Source organism: Terrapene carolina, unplaced genomic scaffold (genome assembly GCF_002925995.2).
Source record: "Terrapene carolina triunguis isolate 2854851 unplaced genomic scaffold, T_m_triunguis-2.0 Scaffold454, whole genome shotgun sequence".
Taxonomy (NCBI): domain Eukaryota; kingdom Metazoa; phylum Chordata; order Testudines; family Emydidae; genus Terrapene; species Terrapene triunguis.
The window spans coordinates 552,169-574,619 of NW_020664805.1; the positions used below are offsets into that span (position 1 = coordinate 552,169).

At 50.0% G+C, this 22,451-nt stretch overlaps 1 protein-coding gene across 1 annotated transcript; it reads right to left on the reverse strand.

Moving 5' to 3' along the window:
* Positions 1–10,141: 10,141 nt before the first annotated feature.
* SUPT4H1 (SPT4 homolog, DSIF elongation factor subunit) lies at positions 10,142–17,939 on the reverse strand. Its single transcript, XM_024199435.3, has 5 exons — positions 17,812–17,939; positions 17,496–17,602; positions 12,584–12,639; positions 12,163–12,216; positions 10,142–10,322 (listed from the first exon to the last, which is right to left on the reverse strand). Exons 1-5 carry the CDS (start codon positions 17,878–17,880, stop codon positions 10,255–10,257), a joined length of 354 nt encoding a protein of 117 aa, XP_024055203.1. The 5' UTR covers positions 17,881–17,939; the 3' UTR covers positions 10,142–10,254.
* Positions 17,940–22,451: the final 4,512 nt, after the last annotated feature.

The window sequence follows — 22,451 nt, forward strand, 5'->3', positions numbered from 1 at the left end:
CTGCTGAGCCCTGGCTGGAGGAGGGAAGGGGCTCTGACCCCTGCTGCTAAGGAGAAGCCACAGGAAGGATCCCAGCCTTTCCACTGACCTCAGGGAAGAATCAAGAGGCAGTGTCCCCGGCAGCAGCTGCTGAAGGCTGTAGGGTGTTGTGGAAACCTGGAGCACAGCTGGGGAACTACTGAAAGACTTGCCAGAAACAGACAGGACTAGAGTAGCTTCCTCACTGCCCTAAATGCCAGAGGTGCAATGGGAACATGATGATGATGATGAATATGAACAAATAACACAAATCTGTAGGGACAAAATTAGAAAGGCCAGGGCACAAAACGAGATCAAACTAGCTAGAGACATAAAGGGCAACAAGAAAACATTCTACAAAGACACCAGAAGTAAGAGGAAGACCAAGGACAGGGTAGGCCTGTTACTCAATGAGTGGGGAGAGGGGGGAATAACAACAGAAAATGTGGAAATGGCAGAGGTGCTTAATGACTTCTTTGTTTCGGTTTTCACCAAGAAAGTTGGTGGTGATTGGACATCTAACATAGTGAACACCAGTGAAAATGAGGTAGGATCTGAGGCTACAATAGGAAAAGAACAAGTCAAAAATTACTTAGACAAATTAGAGGTCTTCAAGTCACCAGGGCCTGATGAAATGCATCCTAGAATACTCAAGGAGCTGACTGAGGAGATATCTGAGCCATTAGCAATTATCTTTGAAAAGTCATGGAAGACGGGAGAGATTCCAGAAGACTGGAAAAGGGCAAATAGAGTGCCCATCTATAAAAAGGGAAATAAGGACAACCCGGGGAATTACAGACCAGTCAGCTTAACTTCTGTACCCGGATAGATATGGAGCAAATAACTAAGCAATCGGTTTGCAAACACCTAGAAGATAATAAGCTGATAAGTAACAGTCAGCCTGGATTTGTCAAGAACAAATCATGTCACACCAACCTGATAGCTTTCTTTGACAGGGTAACAAGCCTTGTGGATGTGGGGAAGCAGTAGACGTGGTATATCTTGACTTTACTAAAGCTTTTGATACTGTCTCACATGACCTTCTCATACACGAACCAGGGAAATGCAACCTTGATGGAGCTACTATAAGGTGGGTGAAAAACTGGTTGGAAAATCGTTCCCAGAGAGTAGTTATCAGTGGTACACAGTCATGCTGGAAGGGCATAACGAGTGAGGTCCCGCAGGGATCAGTTCTGGGTCCAGTTCTGTTCAATATCTTCATCAGTGATTTATATAATGGCATAGAGGGTACACTTATAAAGTTTGCAGATGATACCAAGCTGGGAGGGGTTGCAAGTGCTTTGGAGGATAGGATTAAAATTCAAAATGATTTGGACAAACTGGAGAAATGGTCTGAAGTAAATAGGATGAAATTCAATAAGGACAAATGCAAAGTACTCCACTTAGGAAGGAACAATCAGTTGCACATACACACAATGGGAAACAACTGCCTAGTAAGGAGTACTGCGGAAAGGGATCTGGGGGGTCATAGTGCACCACAAGCTAAATATGAGTCAACAGTGTAACGCTGTTGCAAAAAAAAGAAAGTGAACATCATTTTGGGATGTATTAGCAGGAGTGTTGTAAGCAAGACATGAGAAGTCATTCTTCCACTCCACTCCGTGCTGATTAGGCCTCAACTGGAGTATTGTGTCCAGTTCTGGGTGCCACATTTCAGGAAACATGTGGACAAATTGGAGAGAGTCCAGAGAAGAGCAAAAAAATGATTAAAAGGTCTAGAAAACATGACCTGTGAGGGAAGATTGAAAAAACTGGGTTTGTTTAGTCTGGAGAAGAGAAGACTGAGGGGGGACATGATAACAGTTTTCAAGTACATAAAATGTTGTTACAAGCAGGAGGGGAAAGAATTGTTCTTAACCTCTGAGGATAGGACAAGAAGCAATGGGCTTAAATTGAAGCAAGGGAGGTTTAGGTTGGATATTAGGAAAAACTTCCTAACTGTCAGAGTGGTTAAGCACTGGAATAAATTGCCCAGGGAGGTTGTGAAATCTCCATCATTGGGGATTTTTAAGAGCAGGTTGGACAAACACCTGTCAGGGATAGTCTGGATAATGCTTAGTCCTGCCATGAGTGCTAGGGACCGGACTAGATGACCTCTCAAGGTCCCTTCCAGTCGTAGGATTCTATAATGATGAGAGTTGTTACTGTAAGACAGAGGTTTTCAACCTGGGGCCCGGCAGACGCCTGGGGCACCGCAGAGTACATCTAAGATTTCCAAAGGGGTCCACACCTCCATTTGAAAATTTTTAGGGGTCCACAAATGAAAAAATAAAAGGTTGAAAACCACTGCTCAAGTGCAGGGGTTCTCAAACTGTAGGTCAGGACCCCAGAGTGGGTCAGGACCCAATTTTAATGGGGTTGCCAGGGCTGGTGTTAGACTTGCTGGGGTCTGGGGCTGGAACCCCACCCTTTGGCTTTGGCCTCCGCCTGGGTGGGCTCAAGCTTCTATATAACCCTCTTGGGGTCATGTAGTAATTTTTGTTGTCAAAAGGGGGTCGCAGTGTAATGAAGTTTGAGAACCCCTGCTCTAGTATATTTGTTTCAATGAAGTGCACCCCCTAGGGGCCCCTCAGAGAACTGCACCAGTTCATGGTCCATTCTGCATACTGCCCCGTGGCATGCCAGCAGCTGTTGGACGCAGGTATCCACTATTGAGAAGTTTTCACAGTAGAACGTGGGCAGAGCCAAGCCTAGGATTGGTAGGAACTTCTGCAAAAGAAGAGAGCAGGACCCCTTCTCTCCCCCTCTGCACATCTTAACCACCAAGGCACCTGAGCCACCTTAGACTTCATTTCTGAACCGTGCTAAGCATAAGCAGCTCACATTGGCTGTGAAGAGTTGTGAGTACCTAGCATCTAGGAAAATCAGGCCCTTTTAAGGTGTCTCAGCTTCAGCACCCAGAAGCAGGGACACCGAGAATCAATGGCCTATGCTGGAAGTTTCGACTCAGAAGTATAGCCAGGACTTGCAAGGTGGAGGACGGGGCTGCCAGCAGAGCAGAGGCATTTCAGCCTTGTGTATGGTTTTACCTCTGAAAGGAGTGAGTCCCTTCACCCTGGTTCTCCTCCAGCCTCTAACATCAACAGCTCACCCACTGGGTCCTCCTCCTCCACCACCACCCTGTTTAGTGAGGGACCCACCCTCTGCTCACCCTGAAACCGATAGCTGGCTGATCTTACTTGAAAGCATGGCTTCAACCATCATCACTGGTGACTCATGGAGAGTGCTACTCCCAGGTTCTGGGGCCTGCAATGTGTAGGAGGTCAAACTAGATGATCATGATGATCCCTTCTGGTCTTGGAGTCTAAATTGTTCAGTTTATTCACCAAAAAAATGCAGTTTTGGTCGACCTGAAACTATTTGCAAATTTGAGCTGCTCATGTCAACCAAGGAAGTGTGTTTCAGAGCCAGCAGAGTGGGCTTGTCTATCTGTCCCCTTTATCACTCTTAGCTCAGTGGTTAGGCCACTTGCCTAGAAGGTGGGAGATCCAGCTTTGAATCCCCAGGCTGGGGAAAGGACTTGGGGACCGGTCTCCCCCACCCACGTGAACAGCCCAACCCCCAGGCTGTAAGCTGTTCTGCTGTCAACTGCTCCTCTAAAGCTGTTCCACTTTGTATAAATATGTAACCATTCGTTGGGCCAGAGAGACCAAGGAGGACACTGGAGCTTGGTGATTAAGGCACACGCATGGGAGATATGGAGTCAAATCCCGCCTCTGATTCAGGCAGAGAGAAAACTGGAATCCACAGCTCCTGCCTCAACCACCAGGCTATACAGTCCTTCTCGCGCTCTTTGGCCCAAAAGAGAGTTAAATGTTTATACCAAGCAGCAGAGTTTGAACAGAAGAGTGCGAGCCACCCACCCTAGAATAGCCTTTTGGTTAAGGTGCTCACAGAGGGGAGCTGAGTTCCAGTCCCTGAGCCTCCCACATGCCTAACACATGGGCAAAAACAGACCCAGGTGGTTTGGTGCCTGAAATGACCTTTCCCCAGGTGTCAGCAAATTCCAAACATTTTCAGAACCAAACCAAACATTTCCCCTGAATTTTCGGTTTGCTTACTGAACTAAAAAGTCATTGATTTGCCCAGCTCCACTCCCAGAGCCACCTCTTTACTCAGAACCTGCCCCCTTCCATCCAAATTGAATTCTCTCCTCCCCCCCACATCATCGTCTGATGCATGGCCAGCCAGCAAACAACATTATGTGCAAGTGGAGCTCTGAACGACCCCACATGCACCCGTCTCTGTTACATTGGTGAGTCCCTCCCACCTCCCTGCAGCTCAGGACCATCACCTGGGCATCACCTTTGGCTCAGCACATGCAGGCTCTGTCGAAATCTTGCAGCTTCTTCCTACGCATTTCAAAGGCCCGACCTGTCTCGTCTGCCCACCCCCACAAAACCCTTGTCCAGACATTTGTCATCTCACATCTTGACTACTGCAACTGTCTCCTCTTGGCCTCACCAAGGGCAAAATCCCTTCCCCATCACGCCCACACGAACACTGCTGCGAAGATCAGCTTCTTTGCCTCTCCCCCTGGTCCCTCTTCCCCACCACATTAAACATGCTACTTTCAGGCCATTTGGGACCTAGTCTATCCATCCTGTCACCTCTGACACATGACCAAGCCCGAGCCCCCTCCCCTCTGCCAGCAATGCCAGCCTTCATGACCCATTCGGCCAATTCCCCAGCAAACACCTATGCTGTGCTTTCTGCCTGGGCAAAGCTTCCCATTACGATCTAACACTTCTGCGTTGTCCTCCTTAAACTCACCTTGCCCCAATGCCTATGCGGCACCTTCCTTGGCTAGGCCGTGGCAGGCTGGGACAGCTGTTTGTAAAGATAATCACTGCCCCATGCCCCCGGTTGTTTTACCCACCTGTTGTCATCTACGAGACTGTAAATTCCTGCTGCTTTGGTACATGTGCATCCAGCACCCAGCACAATAGGGCCTTGATTCCTGGCTGGGGCGCGAGGTGCTAGCGAATGCTAATAAACCTGTGTCTGACTGCTCAGCACCTGGCCACTCGGCCGGGACATGGGGGAACATCTTACCCCTCAACACCACACAGGTGACGAAGGGAGAAAGCCACAGGATATGCGAGGTGGGCGGTGAGAGGAGAAGCAAACAATGAAGGATGGGAGCAAAGCAGGAGAAGAGCGTGTGATGATTGGTTATACCGACTGGATGGGAGCACACAGCTAACGCTGTACGATCCTCACAGCCAGGAAAGCATTTGCTAGACGTAGCCCTTGAAGGAAAATGTCAGAGTGTGGAGAGCACAAGGCCATGCTCAGCCCTGCCCTCCTGTTCAGTTCACTGAGTGCAGTCACTTCCACACACAGATCCTCCCCTCCTAAACCCCAGCCAGAGGAGGCTGCGAGAGCACCGAGGACTCCCAATGGCCTGCAGGCCAACCCAAGCTATGAATCTCTCCTTACAGGCACTCTGTGCATGCAGCTACAGCCCTGATGCTGCACGGAGCTGGAACTTGTGAGAAGCAAATGTACGTGGGCGGCCAAATAAGGCAGAGGCTGTGTGTGAAAGTGGGCGAAAGGCGGCCCCTTGCTCTGTAGCAAGTGCAGGTGGTGGCTGCTTGGCTGGGCGTTCCCCAGAGCTGCCGGCAGCTGCTTTCGGAAGAGACATTCTGCACTTTGTAGTTTTGGAAACTCACTTTTCATGACCTGAGGCAGAGCTGGGTATCAGTTCTTGAAACCTGTGCAGCGAAATCAACTCACTCACACTTCCTGCCCCCAGCCCAGGCCCTGGGTCAGCACTCTCACGCCACACAGGCTCAGGCTACCCAGAGAACAGCCAGGCTGCTCAGAGCCAGTTCAGACAAAGCTGACACAGGCATACCCCCGGGCTTGGCTGAAATACTCCAGCAGCACTCCATGTAAGAGCAGAGTAGGAGCTTCTGTCGGCTGACTGCAGGCTCTGGAGTCCCCCCCAAACAACTGGGATCTCTCTTTCCTGTCTCCTGGCCGGGATACATTACAGGTTCTTCCAGCTGCCTGTGTAATGGGAAACCTCCATACACTGCCACCCTAATCGCCTCTGCAGACCAGCTCTGGGTACGTCTCTAACCCCCAAGCAGGAGACAATTCCCCTGCCCTTAGCTGTACAGGCAGAGCAGGTTTGGGGGGAGGCTGCTGGGAAGAGAGATGATTAGTCTTGGCCTTTGCAATCGGGTGGCAATTTGAATAGCTGTGCAGGGGCCCCCACTTCCCTAGAACTAGCCCAGAGGCTAGCGAGTCAGTAGGCAGCCAGTACTGCCCCATCTGCCCCAGCATGGGCTAGGGAGCTGAGCTGCAGGCAGTGGGGCGAGCACGCTGGGAGATGCCACACTCCATCAGTATCACCTAATGCCCAGCATAGCAGTAGAGGACATGCTACTGCTGGAAGCCCCATGATCTGCACCAGAGAGAAAAAGCCAGTGCCAGCCACTCTGAGATCCCCTGGTACTCAATATATTTGCCTGAGCCTCTTAGCCAATTGCCAATACTGGCTGTCAAACTTCACTTTCCTCCATTCCCCTTGCTGCCTCACCTAGATACAGGTTGCTTCTTCGTGTCCTGACACGCTGCATTGCTGTGCCGTTAAACAGCTGCCAGGTATCACTCCAGGAGGTGGCTGCATTGCACTTGTGGAAGGAGGAGAGATTCCTGTGCTGGGTTTGCGAAGTTCCCCACTCCCATATACTGTACACCCCACTGTTGGGCTACAGCCCACACAACCAACAATGGAGAAAAGGCTCTTCCTGTCTCTCCTCCACTTGCCAGCAAGACCCTTCCCTGGCCCATTCCACCCTGAGCACACCAGACTGCCCCTATGCCCACCAGACTGCCCCTATGCCCAGCACTTGCCAGCCTACTCCATACACAGATCCACCAGGGCCCAGCCAGCTTCACTCTGCTCCATGCTCCCAGCAGCAGGGCAGGACGGAGAACTGGGGAGGGAGGCAAGACCCCTAGCCTGGCCCTACTCCCAGGCAGCCAACATGGGACAACAGCCCGGGCCAGCCACCCCGGCTCCTTGGAAGGAGCGAGTCTCCCTGTCAGTAAGCAGCACCCTAAGGGCTGGGCTGTTGAGCACTCAGGGAGGGCTGGGTGCAGGGAGGAGCCTCCAGCACAGAGCCTGAAAGCTGGGAAGGGTGAAGTGTAATTGGCAAGTCAGAGGGAAGCTGCCTGCTCCTCCACTTCCCTCTGCCAGAGCTCAGCAAAGCCCACAACGAGGCTGTGGCACCCCCACGTGGCAGCTAAAAAGGGTCAGCAGTGAGGCCCTCAGCCAGCAGGGCTAGGACTAAGGAAACATGGGAACAGCCCCCTAACCCCAAGCACAGAGCCCACCTGAAAGCCAACTCCACTGAATCCCCTCCCCCCACTCTGATAACTCAAACCACCTGCATGTACACTATGAACCTTGAATACTCTCCCCACACAAGCTTCCCCACAAGCCCCAAATCCCACCCCGGACACGACTGACACTGGCTAGCCTGAACCCTCCCCCACCAGCCCCCTCAGCCCAGACTAAACCTAACTTATGCTGCCCAGAAACCATCACTAGCTCTCCCCAAGCTCCAAGGTTTAGCCAGGACCAGCCCTTTCTATAAAGCAGCTCAGCCCAGCAGTCACTGGTGCAAAATATTCTCCATGGACGCTTTTCACATCACAGTTGCAATTAAACTGAATTTCTTACAATTTCACTATTCATTGAGAATTGTCTCTTGTGCAGGAATTGCCAGGCTGGATCAGACCCGAGGTCCAGCATCCTGACTCCAATAATGGCCAGAACCAGATGCTCCAGAGAACAATGCAAGAACCCCACAGTAGGTTGTTTCAGGGTAATCGGGCCCCGGGAAGGTTTTTCCTAATCACCATCAGTTAGTCAAGCATCTCCCAGCGCGCGGCCAGACTAGCCTTGGGCCAGATGCAAACATTAAAATGAAGAGACTTTTAACTCCACACATTAGGGTTGAAGGGTGCTCAGCACGTTTCATTTTCCTGTGGGGGATGGTTTAGGAGACACCCAGTTCGAAGCTAACTTAAATCCCCAAAGCACCAGGGTCATACCACGATTCAGAACCCAATTTTCATCTGAGTTTTGTGGTGGGATGTGAAATCACCGGCAAAAACCCAGAAACAGTTGGCACTGGGCATGTCAGAAAGGAGCCTTTTTAAATCTCATGGGCAGGAATATACACAGAACAATATGACAACCTCAGAAAGCACAAGGATTGATATTCATGGAGTTACAGTAGAGATTTAGAACTGAAATGTGAACGCAGCCGTCATTAGGCAGCGGTTGAGTTGAGATTAGAACCTTGGTCCTCTAAAGGCATATAGGCCTTGGCCTCAAGCGAAAACATCCATCTGCCACACATCCAAGTTCTTTCTAAGCTGCAACCAGCCAGTAGAGGGCCACATGCTCCCACACAGGTAGGTGTACATACACAGGCACACACTGCCCTACCCTGGAGCCAAAGAAAAAAAAAACATCTCCCATCCTGCCACCCTTGGTTTGTATAAGGTCCTACCCATCCACAGATACTGTTAATAACTTTGCCTTGTGATAGCCTCTCTTCAAATGAAGTCAACATGTTCATTTTCAAGGAGTTTTAACTCACAGGAAGTCTGGAGGGAGAGTAAGAAACCATCACCGAACTGCTGAGACAAACACCAAGAGGCAAAGTTTCAAATCAGGGAAATGTGAAGAATCTCTCTGAGCAATGAGCTAAATGCCTTAATGACTCAGCACTAGGAGTACCCCTGAAGTCACAAGGCCACGTACCCCTAAATCACTTTGGAAAAATCTGACCCTCAGAAATACATTTTTTTTCACACTTGCAAAAAATATTCTCCTCAGTTTAAATGCAGCAACTTTCAGGCAAAGCAAGTTTTCCATGCTCAATTGATAGGATGCAAAAAACAGGGCATTATAATGGACATCGATTGCAAGGTTAGTTCCAGAGGGGAAGGAAAATATGATTCACATGGCTAATTTTTATGTTTATAAGTCAGAGACCGTCCCATCCCCAATGGTCAGCAGCTCTTGCTGGACAAGCATGGAATGAAGAGGAGCAAATAGAGAAGTAACATGAGCAGCATTTTCACAGGAGACAAATAGGGGAAGAGGAGTAGGGAAGTTCTATCTGCCTGGCGTGCAGGGCACCGGTGAGAGCACAGGGGACTCTGGAGTCCAAGCCGCATGGAGTGCGGGGTGTAATGTGTGCACACACCCCTCACCTCGCCCCTTCACGGTGTCCAAGTGCTACCCCAAGCCAATGGGAGTCCTTGTACCCCTCCACACAGCCCTATCTACGGGCCTTTTTCTTGCTCGACATGCCACAAAATCCTCAGCACCAGCTTCACCTCCTGCCTCCAGCTTGTGCTACCCAAGCACACAGGGAAAGCCTGTTTGTGACCATTAGGAGCTACTGCACTATCCAGTGCTCGGTAACGTCGTCCTCCTCTCCGGCTCCCTCCTCCCTTCAGCACCTGGCACTAGAGCTTCAGCCATTAGACTGCTCGATAGTGCAGAAACGAGGCCCCATCCCAGTGAGCACACCGATTCCCATCTGGCCCAAGGTGCAGAGAAAGGGGTGGCAGTTGCAGAGTCCAAGCCCAATTCCAGCCTGCAAAGGGCAGCAACCAACCAGACCAACTCCCATGGTGAGTCCCTGCATGGGGCCCCAGCCCTCCTCAGACAGACTGCTAGGAGGCTGGTGCAATAGGTGACTAGGAAAAGAAAACAGATGCCTGTGACCACATTTTTATTGGGAATATTTACACAAAACAATCCCCCTCCCATGGCCCCTCCCCCACACAACGTCTGGTTGACCTGCTGCTTCTGAGAAACTCAGGGTGGGGGAGTCTGTACAATGCTCTTAGAGAAACCCTTCATCATACACAGAGGTGTTCCTGCCAGCCCACTGCTTCCCCCATCCCTGGCCCCTGGGCTCAAAGATTCTCCATCTGCTGGGTGAAGAGAGAGGGACCATAAGAATCCAGATAATGCTTGAGAGGCTGGGTCTGATCCAAGCCCCCACTACCACCGCCATCAAATTAGGAGTTCCTGCTCCCCTCCCCCCCCCCCCCCCCCCGGACTGAAAGCACCAGAGCTGCTTCCTAGAGCAGTCTCGGTACCCCAGCCGCTCTGCCGAAAAGGAACACTGGCCAGGTGCTGGAGACTCCTCCATGTGGTGCAATGACGGCTTAGGTTTTTATGGCTGTGTCTCGGGATTTGTAGGCCACACCTCGGCTCTTCAGCTCCCGCACAATCCCTGCAACAAGGAGACAAACAAGAACTTCAGTGTCATCGGGAAAAGGGAGACTTGGGAAATCTGGTGCTATGCGCCTACTCATCCTACCCCAGGTGTAGGCCCTCACCCTGTCCCCGTTCCCATAACGCCCAAAGCCTCACTAACACGAATTACTCTGTTCACATTCCTTGTGAGGGGGCAAGTCTCAGCCCCATTTTAGAGATGGGCAGCTCAAAGGGCCCATTAGATCATCCAGTCTGACTGCCTGTAGAACACAGACCGTTACATGCCACCCAGTCATCCCTGGATTGGACCCAGTAACTTGCCTTTGACTAAAGCACCTTGCAGAAAGGCGTCCAGTCTGGATTTGAGAACATTGAGACCAAGAATTCACTGATCCCTTTGGCAGGTTGTTTCAGTGGCTCATCGCCATCACTGTTAAATATTTGTGTCTATTTCTACTTTGCATTTGTGTGGCTTTAACTTCCAGCCACTGGGTCTTGCTTGGCCTTTCTGCACTAGATTAAAGAGACCGTTGGCATCCAGTATTTTCTCCCCCATGTAATTAATTCCCCTGAACCTTCTCTTTGACCAGCTAAACAGGTTGAGCTCTTGAAGTGTCTGGCTGCAAGGCATTTTCATCAGCCCTCACATCATTTCTCCGGATTTCTCTGCACCCTTTCCAATTTTTCCAACATCTTTTTAAAAGTGTTGATTCAACAACTGCACAGTCTTCCAGTATTGTCTCATCAATGCTGTATACGGAGGTAAACATCACCTTTCTAGTCACTACTCCTGTTTATGTATCACAGCTCACATTAGCTCCATCTGCCCCAGCATCACACTGAGAACTCAGGATGATTTGCTTGTCCACTTTGACCCTTAAATCCTTTAAAGGCTCAGTGCTCCCATTGGTAGGTACAGCCTGCATTTCTTCTTCCTAGATACGTAACACTGCATTGCATCATCATCTCCTTTTTTCCAAATGCCAACACTGGGTAGGGCCAAGGTTTGAGCAGATTCCAACCATGTCAGTTCTGAGCTGCCATCTGAGGCTGTTGGCGGGTTGCCTGGATGGCTTCACCTCCTATCTCCTTGACCATCCACGGTTTCTCTCTCCATGCACTTTTCCATAGAGAAGAATTTTAGGCACTCGGCAGGGGGTTACTCTAGCAGCATGGCCAAACACTGAAGCTTACAGAGCTCTGTGTAAGCTCGACAATTTGTCTCTCTCACCCATAGAAGGTGGTCCAATAAAAAGATATTACCTCACCCACCCTGTCTCGCTAATATCCTGGGACCCACACAGCTAAAACACTGCCCAGTTTTCGTCATTTACCACTCCTCCTTTGTCTCACCTGCAAAATTGATCAGCAAGGATTTTATGTTTACATCCAGATCACTGATGGAAATGTTGCAGCATTGGGCCTACCACCTAACATTTTGGTGGAACCCCACCAGTAACAGCTGCATTTGATGATGATTCCCATCAACATCTACTTTTTGAGATGGTCAGTTAGCCAGTTTGGACTCAGTTTAACACATGCTCTGATACTGTATAGTTCTCTTTTTAAAAACAGAGATCAGAAGGATGTGTAGTACTAAATCAAATGCCTTACAAGAATCTAGGTAAATTACATCGATGCACTTTTATTAAGCAAACATGTAATCTCAAAATGAAATCAGGCAGAGAGGGACAAAACTTGCCTAGATCATACAGAGAGTACACGGCAGAGCTGAGAATAGAATTCTGATCCTCCCTCCTGTGTGTGCATGTGTGCATTCAGGTGAGTGCCCCTACACGGGGAGACACCATCCCACCACCCTTTTAAAAAATCAGGAGAAAAATCAGCCAGATTACCTTGGGGCAGACGACCAGTTACAGACACTGCATACACACCAGGCTTGAAATTACCTGCAAGAGAGACAGACAGACAGCACACACACTGGCTTATTCTCCACATCACCATCCAGGCAAGAGAACGCAGCCCTTGGTAATTTGGTGTGTTGAATTCCCCCCACCTCCACCCCCAATTCAATGGTAATAAGGGAGGAATACACTAGAAGGGAGTGAGAAAGCACTTTTCCCATGGAGAGTAAATCACTGTGTCTTTAAAGGACACCTGCTCAACAACGGAGCACCAGGCAGGACTCCACAGCCCCACCTGAAACTTATCCAACCTCCCTGGCCCTGCGGGGGTGGTGAGGAAAGCTATTGCTGTTACCTGAACATTCGTCAGAGGAAAATAAGCTAAAGTATAAGAGGAGAGAGACACACTCACTGACTCGCTGCCACTTGGAGACCCAGCTGTCCTCAGGGCTCATCATAGCAATAATCCTGCAGAAGAGAAGAGGATTAGTGCACAAGGCATGTTTCTGACCGCAAGCCCCACCACACAGCACAACCCAGACTAACCAGAGGTAGGATGAAGAGGAAGTCAAGACCCCCTCCTCCTACATTCCCCAGCACTTGGCAGCAGCAGGGTCATGGATACTAGCAGCAAAAATGATGTCACCATGTCAGAGCTCCCTCTGGCAAAAGATAAAGGGGAGGAGGGGGAAGTGTGGAAACAGGAGACTCCCATTAACCCATGGGAACGTACCAGCTCCTGCAGGTTGACAGAGACATGTCTGCCTTGACCAGTCAGATCAGACACTTGAGACTCCACTAGCTATACACATGGTTGGCACTGCTGCCTAGAAGTCAAAGGCAGGTTACCATATACTCTTGAGGGCATTCTGCACCAAAAAATTAATAATTATGTGCACAATATTTTAAAATTCTGCATGTTTTATTTGTCAATAAATAAATGCAGCGGCTCCAGCATGGCAGTGGGGAGCACAGGGCACTGGCCGCACGAAGGTGGGAGATCACCCTGCAATCCCCTCCCTGGGATACGGACTCAGCAGTGATGCTGCACCCAACGCTGACAGCACAAGGCCTGGGGGTCTGGGTGTGGAGGTTGCAGCGGGGAGGTCTGGGTGCTGGGGGAAGTGAGGGCTCAGGGTGGGGCATCAGGTGAGGGTTTGAGTGCAGGGAGCTCAGTGGAGGTGCAGGAGTGGGGGTCTGGAGGCAGGGGGCTGGGTGCAAGGCGGCTCCAGAAGCAGGGGTTGAGTTTCAACGGGGTGGGGTATATGGAGGGCTTTGGCCTTCCTGATTACACCCCTGCATGCTCGAGCAATATTTTTATACTCCTCCCTAGTCAGCTGTCCAAGTTTCCACTTCTTGTAAGCTTCCTTTTTGTGTTTAAGCTCACCAAAGATTTCTCTGGTAAGCCAAGCTGGTCACCTGCCATATTTACTATTCTTTCTGCACATCGGGATGGTTTGTTCCTGCACCCTCAATAAGGCTTCTTTAAAATACAGCCAGCTCTCCTGGACTCCTTTCCCCCTATTAGCCTCCCAACAACAGCACAGACCTCTTTCACTTCAGCTACAGGAGCAAACGGAGGGGAGGATGGAGAGAAAGGGGGAGGAAAACACAAACACACACAGGACAGATGGAGAAACAGTTATTCTCTATATGGTCTGGCTCATAGAGGGACAACACACTTTGCCAGTGGGTTACACAATTCGTGAAGCAGCAGTGGAACACTGGGAAGAAGGATTCTGGATTTCTATCTCTGGCTCGGAGAGCAGAGTGTGGGCTAGTGTTACAGACAGCATGGCCTGACATAACATAACAGCACCCCTGTGTCTGACCATGGAGGGAACTGAACCGTGGTCCTCTGGATGTAGCAGCAGCAGGAGACTTCACCACATTGTGTAAGCGTGGGCTACACAAGCACATGGAGGTGTTAGTGCTACAGAGCATTGCTGGTGCTGCAGAGTTGTTAATGCTGCTGCTCTTGGAGCTCTGGGGTTAGCTGCACTAGCAGAGAGTGCAGCTTGCTGATTCAGCAGACAATGTTGTTCATAAAAAGGCCACAGGCTCAGCTCGGTGGCAAAGGTGCTTGGCCAGGTTTATTGTCAGCAAAGCACAGTACGAGCGCCTGGCCAATGGGTCACAGGGACACTGACACACATATGACAAGATAACAGCTCGGTCAGCATAACAGGATGCTGTCCCCTCAGCCATTACAAAGTGGCCCCTTCTATAGTTTCTCCTTTTATACAGTGATACAAACAAGTTACATCTGACACTCCAGGTGTTGTTAGTTACCGCCCTTCTCCTTGTACCTTCTAGTTCCAACAAAATACCCTCATCCATTATCCTGTCATCCCCTCCTTATCTTACGAGAGGTCGATGTGGTCCTGTACCACCTCTTGAAAATTTGTTTATATGGTTATTTGAAACCTTTGAGTGTTCTTGTACCATCCTCTCCGGTCAGAAATGGGCTTACTTGGTGAGCCAATACCGGGTGTGTTACTATACTGTCAAGGCCTACTCTGGTTCATACTGTGTGTTATGTCTAGGGCTCCAACAAGGCCTACACATGGGTCCGGTTGTTCCTACTGAAGGCTGTATGGCAAAATTTTACAGACTTGGCTCGATTACATTAGAGACATGGATTCTGTTGCCAGTTTTGCCAGGAGTGAATCTGTGCAAGCGTTAGCTCATCTGTGACAGGAGCATACGATAGTTACCTCCCCCAAGGTAACAGTCAGAGACCTTGGTTAAAGGAACAGAAATATTAGCAGCTGTCAGTGGAAGAGGGGAGACTAGAACTCATGGCCCCCTCACTCACCTCTCAATGCATCCTCCCCTAAACTACAATGCACAGTGTGGGGCTCTTCCCCATCCGCCAGCCATCTGAAGGCAAGAACTTGTTGCATTTTCACAAAAGTTCCTGCAGCAGGGGGACTGATAATTAATTACATTGCTGATAATTAATTTAAGAGAACTGACAACACTTATCAGCTAGTTGTGCTAGAATTCTATTAATTATTTCAACCAGTTTAACAGATACAAAGTAAGGCTCACTGGTTTGCAATATTCCAGATCATTCCCAATGTATTTTTTAAACCATGAGTACATTTGCTACCCTCCAATACGGCATGAGAATCCGAGGGGCTGCATATTAACATGGCATACATTAAATTGATTACAAACTGGCTAACTAATAGGTCTCAAAATGTAACTGTAAACAGGGAATTGTCATCCTATTGGGTGTGCTTCCAGCAGGGTCACAGAGATTCTTGGCCCTACACTAATTAACATTTTTACCAATGACCTGGAAGGAAATATGAAATCATCACGGATAAAGTTCGCAGATGACAGAAAAATAAGGGGAGTGATAAATAATGAAACAGGTTACAGATTCAGAGTGATCTGGATCTCATGGTAAACTGAGTGCAAGCAAACAATATGTGTTGTATGCATTTTCATTTAACTGCAGTAGAACTAGGAACAAAGAACGTAGGCCATATTTACACAATGGGGGACTCCATCCTGGAAAGCAGTGACTCTGAAAAAGATTTGTGGGATGAGGGTGGATAATCAGCTGAATACGAGCTCCCATGGGAAGCTGTAGCAAAAAGCGATAATGCGATCCTGGGATGCATAAACAGAAGAATCTTGAGTAGGGGTAGAAAGATTATTTTACATCTGTATTTGGCCCTGGTGCGACCACTGTTGGAATGCTGTGTCCAGTTCTGGTGCCCACAATTCAAGAAGGCTGTTGATAAATTGGAGAGGGTTCAGAGAAAAGCTACAAGAAGGATTCAAAGATTAGAAAGCCTGCCTTATAGTGATAGACTCAAAGAGCTAAATCTATTTAGCTAACCAAAGAGAAGGTTAAGGTGTGACTTGATTAGTCTACAAGTATCTACAGGGGGAACAAATATTTAATAATGAGCTCTTCAATCTAGCAAAGAAAGCTATGACACAATCCAATGGCTGGAAGTAGATACTAGACAAATTCAGATGGGAAATAAGGCGTAATTTCTGAACAATGAGAGTAATTAACCATTAGAACAATTTACCAAGGATTTTGGTGGATACTCCATCACTAACAATTTTTAAATCAAGATTGGATGTTTTTCTAAAAGTTCTGCTTCAGGAATCACTTCAATGAAGTTTTCTGGTTTGTGTTCCACGGGTCACACTACTACATTGTCACAATGATCCCTTCTGGCCTTGGAGTTCATGAATCTGTATTATACAGCGGGGTGGCCAAACTGCGGCTTGCGAGCCATATGTGGCTCTTTTACAGTTAAAGTGCAGCTTGCAGAGCCCCCCCCATTCTCCACCTACCAGGCTGGACGGGGGGAGCTCAGGACTTCTGCCCTGCACCAGGATGGCTGGGCTAGGGGCATCTGCCCAGAGGGGAGAGAGGTCGAGGAGCTTCAGCCCTGCGGGAGGTGCATGACGGGATTCGGTGGCTTCAGCCCCACTCTTGGTGAAACTTCGAGTCCCAGCAGGTGCCTCCCGCGGGGCTGGAGCCCCTCGCCCCTCCACCCTGCCGCAGCGCAGGAGCCACGAGCCCTGGCTCTCAAATTTCTGAAGACTATCACATGCGGCTCACGTGGTCAGTAAGTTTGGCCACCCTTGTTATACAGTCTCCTGTCTTTGCTCATGCTCAGCCTTGGAAGCATCCTTAAGATGACTAGAGGCAACCCCATCCTCAGTTCTCTTCTCAGGTCCTTAAAGTTATCCTTGGTTTGTGGAACCACCTTCAGCTGTGACACTTGCTCACGTGGGGGCTCCCCAGCTGGAGGATGCTGTTCTCCTTCTGTAAGCAACAGTGGGATACGGCCATGCTCCTCATTACAGAGCCCCAATCCAACATCTCTGGCTTCCTCTCCCACTGGCAGGTACCTTAGCCTCTGGCTAGACCACTAGGAAGCCTCAAGGTACATCTACACTGTGATAAAAAACTTGCATCACCAAGGCTCTTAGCCCGGGTCAGCTGACTCGGTCTGCAGGGCTAAAAACTGCAGTGTAAACATTCAGGGTCAAGCTGGAGTCCAGGCTTCACCATCACAGGGTCTCAGAACCTGGGCTCCAGCTCAAGCGTCTACACTGCAATTTTACAGCCTGGCAGCTTGAGCGCCACCAGCCTGAGCCAGCGGACCCAGGCCAGTCACGGCCACGCCTAGACCATACCCTCAGCCTCATGTCAGTCGTGTGACACGCTAGGCCAAGCCCAAGAGGGAGCAGCCTGGCCAGGAGGTGCTAGAGCTGGTGTCTGGTAGCACCCGAGTTCCCAGACAGTCCCCGTGGCCCCCAAGCTGCCTCGCCCCGGGGCTCACCCATCAAAGGAGGAGCTGGTGCAGTCATAGACCATCTCACGGTTGCCCTTCATCTGCAGGTAGGCGTCGCAGTTATCGCACCCGTCATACTCGAACTGGTCGATGGTCTGCGCGGCAGGAAGAGCGGGGATCAGAGCCTGGGATCCCCGCGCGTGTCCCTCTCCCCGCGTGTCCGCGCTCGCCCCCCCCCCCCCCCCCCCCCCCCCGCCCCACGAGTGTCCCTCTCCCCCCCCCGCGTGTCAGCGCTCGCCCCACCCCCGCGTGTCCCCTCTAACCGCGGCCCACGCGCTCGCCCCCTTCCCCCCCGTCCTGGCACCTTGACCAAGGAGCAGAGCAGACAGGCCCGCAGATGCCGCAGATCCTTGGGCACCGTCTCCAGCGCCATCACCCGCCCCACCCCCAACGGAAGACGGAGAAGCCCCCGCGGACCATAGATATACACAACAGAACGGCTCGGTCACTTCCTGTGCCGGACAGGCGGACTTCCGGTCCCGCGCCAGGCGCAAGCGCAGAATGCTTCGTTCCCGGGTGGGAGAGGCGCGAGCCAGAGGACGGCCCCGCCTCCGCGCGGGCGGGGCTTGGCAACGGGCCTGACCTCGCTTAGCAACCGGGCCCGGCTTAGCGCTGACTCCGCGGCACAGCCCGGCTGTGGGGAACCGGGACCTGCGGCCTCGCTCACTGCCCGCAGAGCCCCGTGTTTGCCCCCCGCTCTTCCCGCCTCTCTGCGCCCCCAGCAGCGCCACGGGGGGGTGCCAGAGGCGGGCCTGACCCCGGACGGCCCCCGCTGACCGCATTAGACCTGTTTCCAGCTGGTCTCTTGAGCAGCCAGGACACGTGTCCCGCCGCTCGGGCTGGGGCCGGCGCGTAACACCCGCTCCAAAGAAGCGAGGCAGCTTGGCTGAGGTCCATCACCGGGTCGAGACCCGCGTCTCCTCGTTACTGTGTGACTCGTGTGCACCAGGCCATCCCCCCGCGAGAGCAGCGGCTGAGGCGGGACCCCTGCTCTTCTGACGCTTTGTAAAGACTCTTGCTGTTACTACGGACACGCGTGTAGACCAGCCCCTGGAGTATGCATTTCCCCCGCGAGTTACTCAGCTGGTTATTAGTCAGTAGTAGGGTATTGGGCCCAGATCCTCCATGGAAGTTAGGACAAGTGACCTTTGAGCATCTGGGCTTCAGTGACCGGGAATGTTGGAGTCTGTTACTGGCTCTGGAAACTCTGTGTGTGGCTGGAGAAGAGAAGACAGGTCTCCAGTTCGTTCTTCTGGCAGCAAGACAGAAATACCCTTGCCTGAAGGAAGGGGAACAGTGCACAAGTGACTGGTTTCCGCTGAAATGAATCTGGCTTCTTTCCTCTGGCTCTTTTGGAGTACGCCTGCACTGCAGTAGGAGGTGTGATTGCAGCATGTGTAGACATACCTGAGCTGGTTTTAATCTAGCTAGTTCAGGTACCAATAGTAATGAAGCTGTGGCCGCACAGACTAGCTGCTGAAGCACAAACCCAGTAGGGAGCCTGGGTATGTACCATGAGCCTCTATGGCCTGTGCTATGTTAGCTTGCAGCTGGTTCATAATCCTCTGTGTAGTCCAGCCACAGGAACATACAGAACCACTCTGTGTTAGTGGGGGTGATGCACAATAAAAAGTAAATTGCCATACTGCTCAAAGCCTCAGTCCTTCAGCTAATTCTCTCCTTTTTCTTTCTTCCTGCCTCTTTTCCTTTACTTTTCAGCTTTTGATTTGATTCACTTTTCTTTCCCCTTTCTCTGTTTAACTCTCCCATCCTCCCACATGCTCATCTAATGCCCTTTCTTCACCTCCTCACTTTAGAGTATCAGGAGGGGAGAGATGAGGAAGCCATTTTGTTGCCCCAGGAATATGACTTGTCCTGTCTTTTTTCCCAGGAGGGGGATGGGAAGCCACCAAAGGTACAGTAACTCCTCACTTAACATTGTTTCGTTGCTGATCAGTTAGGGAACATGCTAGTTTAAAGCTGTGTAATGCTCCCTTATAACATTGTTTGGCAGCTGCCTGCTTTGTCTACTGCTTGCAGGAAGAGCAGCCCGTTGCAGCTAGCTGGTGGGGGCTTGGAACCAGGGTGGACCGGCAGCCCCCCATCAGCTTCCTGCTCCCCTAAGTTCCCTGTGCAGCAGCTGCCCAGCAGGCTAGCAATTGCAGCTGTCCCTCCCCCCACTGCCATGTGCTGCTCCTGCCCTCTGCCTTGGAGCTGCTCCCCGAGACTCCTGCTTGATGTGCTGGGGGAGGGAAGGAAGAGGGGGGCTAATGTCAGGGTGTCCCCCTCCTCCCCGCTTACCCCATCTTCCATAGAGCAGGGGGGACACACCAGGGCTCAGGACGGAGGGAGCTTGCAGCAGCTGTGGTCTCAGCAAGCTGATCTAATTAACAAGGCCTGTACTTAAAGGGGAATGCGCATATCTCCCTCCATTCCTGCTGCCTTGTAGAGTGAGAGAGTTAACCCTTGAGGGCTCAGCCAATTGCTAGTTCATCATTTAGCAGTAAGGCAAATATCCCACCCTCTGACTCCTCCACCGCAACCAAGCTTCACAATCATCATCACTGTGTACCAGTATTAAATTGTTTGTTTAAAACGTATACTCTGTGTGTGTGTGTGTGTGTGTGTGTGTATATATATATATATATATATATATATACATATAGTTTTTTGTCTGGTGAAAAAAAATCCCTGGAACCTAACCCCCTCATTTACATTAATTCTTATGGGGAAATTGGATTAGCTTAACATCGTTTCGCTTAAAGTCGCATTTTTCAGAACATAACTACAACGTTAAGTGAGGAGTTACTGTATCTGAAGAGGGGTGTCTCTGTTGTGTCTGATTCCAGCTCCTACTCATTGCAAGGAATGAGGGGTTTGTGACATTAGTTAATGTTTGTGCAGTGCTTTATTCAGGCTACTGGAGTTCCTGGAAATCAGCAGATTGCACGGGCAGCTAACACAGAGAACTATAGCTTGGGCTTGTCAGGAGGCAGAAGCAATCCTGCCTACTGTGCTATCTTCACAATGCTGGCTGCCCGAGGGGCGGGGGGAGGGTAAGTACAGTAGTTACTCACGGAGAGAGACAGCTGGGCCAGGCTCCCAATAACCATCCCCCAAACCTAGCACACAGCTCCAGTGGCCCATCCCCCTTTGAGACACTACATGAGGGAGTAGATCCCCCACATTCTGGTTGTGGGGGAGAAGGGAGAGAAAGTGAGCCAGGGTGGTTTTCACCCCGTCCACACCCACACCTTCAACAGTCAGCAGTCCCTCTCCCTGATGGGCTAACCAAGTTCTTCTGTTACCAGATAAGGTGCTAGCAGGCAGTACTACAGGTTCAGTTCCTACTGCTGATGTGTGTTGTTACATTTGTACACAATAGCATTTTTTTTTAAACAACTAGATTACCTAGAAGAAAACTACATTGAAAGAACATTATTTAAGTTGAGTATCAGGGGTAGCTGTGTTAGTCTGGATCTGTAAAAAGCGACAGAGAGTCCTGTGGCACCTTATAGACTAACAGATGTATTGGAGTATAAGCTTTCGTGGGTGAATACTCACTTCGTCAGATGCATGTCATCTGACGAAGTGAGTATTCACCCATGAAAGCTTATGCTCCAATACGTCTGTTAGTCTATAAGGTGGCACAGGACTCTGTCTTTTATTTAAGTTGCAAAGTCTAGCACCTGAAAGTTAGGAAATGCCAAATTTAGGGTTGCCCATGCAACCTTAATTTGCCTTCTTTGTGCATATGTATTGTGTTAGAGTTTTTAATTACTTGGTCACATATTATTTTTCCTACGAGACCTCTGCCTCATTCAGTGCACAAGTTGGGTTCACAAAAGGACAGAATTAAAGTTGCACAGGCAACCAACTTTCAAGAACTTGACTTTGCTCATGCGTGGACTGTACCTCCTGCTCCCACCTACAGCTAGGAGCTTGGCAGTGTTCTTCTCATGAACATCAGAGGCCAACATGAGATCATTTGAAATAATTTATTTCTGTGGAATTGGAAGGAGGCACCTTCTTAGAACACAAGCCTCTGATGACTGTATATAGAACAAAAACACAAGAACAGACCTGATACGTGGATAAATATATTAGTAAATAAATATATTTCTGAGCACATCACCATATTCAAACATTTTTGTTTCCATCTCAGACATAAATATACAGATTTGCATATATAAAAAAACCTATTCTTCCTTTTTGGTTTGTAATTTACCCAAAACACCCAAGAGCCTTGCAGAACAGACTCAGCAAAAACTAAAAACCATGTTCACATTTCAAAAGGATCTGAGCTTTACAAGCCGAAGGAACAGAGGGCTGTTTGCATGAATGAAGGAGGCTCCGGGAGCTGTGCCTGCTTGGGGCTCCTCTCAGTGACACTGGCTGTCCTGGGAAGAGGCTGTAACTCAGCTGCCAGGGGCTCTGGGGAAGGGCTGAGGGTTCAGCAATGGGTAATGCTCATTTGAGAAGCTCTGGCTTTCACTCCTACTCCGCTCTCTTAGGGCAAGGAACGAGCGCTTAAACCCTGAACCCCTGCCTTGGACAAACACTACCGACATTCAGTGCCTGATCCTGAGTGCTGCTGAGCTCCTGGGAGTCTCCTTGGAGTTACAAGTCCATTTGGAGGTGCAAGTGTTCAGCACGTCAGGATTATTTTTCATTGATTCTTACATCACCTCCTCTCTTAGATGGCTAAGGAATCTATTCCTCCTTTTATTTAATAGTCCCTTGGATTAACTCTTCCAGACAGAGCTCTTCCCCTTCTTCCCATCTGATAACCCATATGGACAGAACTGCAACCCCTCCCCCATCTAAACTACTTCCTAGATCTGCTCTCCATGCCCAGAGAGATCCTGAGGCTTTGATAGGTTGGGTTTTGAAAGAAAAGTAGCAGCATAAGGCCAGGAAATAAAAACACTTTAAAGTGGGAGC

Coding starts and splice junctions, on each gene's coding strand:
- SUPT4H1 (XM_024199435.3), bottom strand. CDS start 17,880: ATGGCGCTGGAGACGGTGCCCAAGGATCTGCGGCATCTGCGGGCCTGT. Junction 12,217..12,583: donor CTCCAAGTGGCAGCGAGTCA/GTGAGTGTGTCT, acceptor TCTCTCTTGCAG/GTAATTTCAAGCCTGGTGTG. Junction 10,323..12,162: donor AACTGGTCGTCTGCCCCAAG/GTAATCTGGCTG, acceptor TCCTTGTTGCAG/GGATTGTGCGGGAGCTGAAG.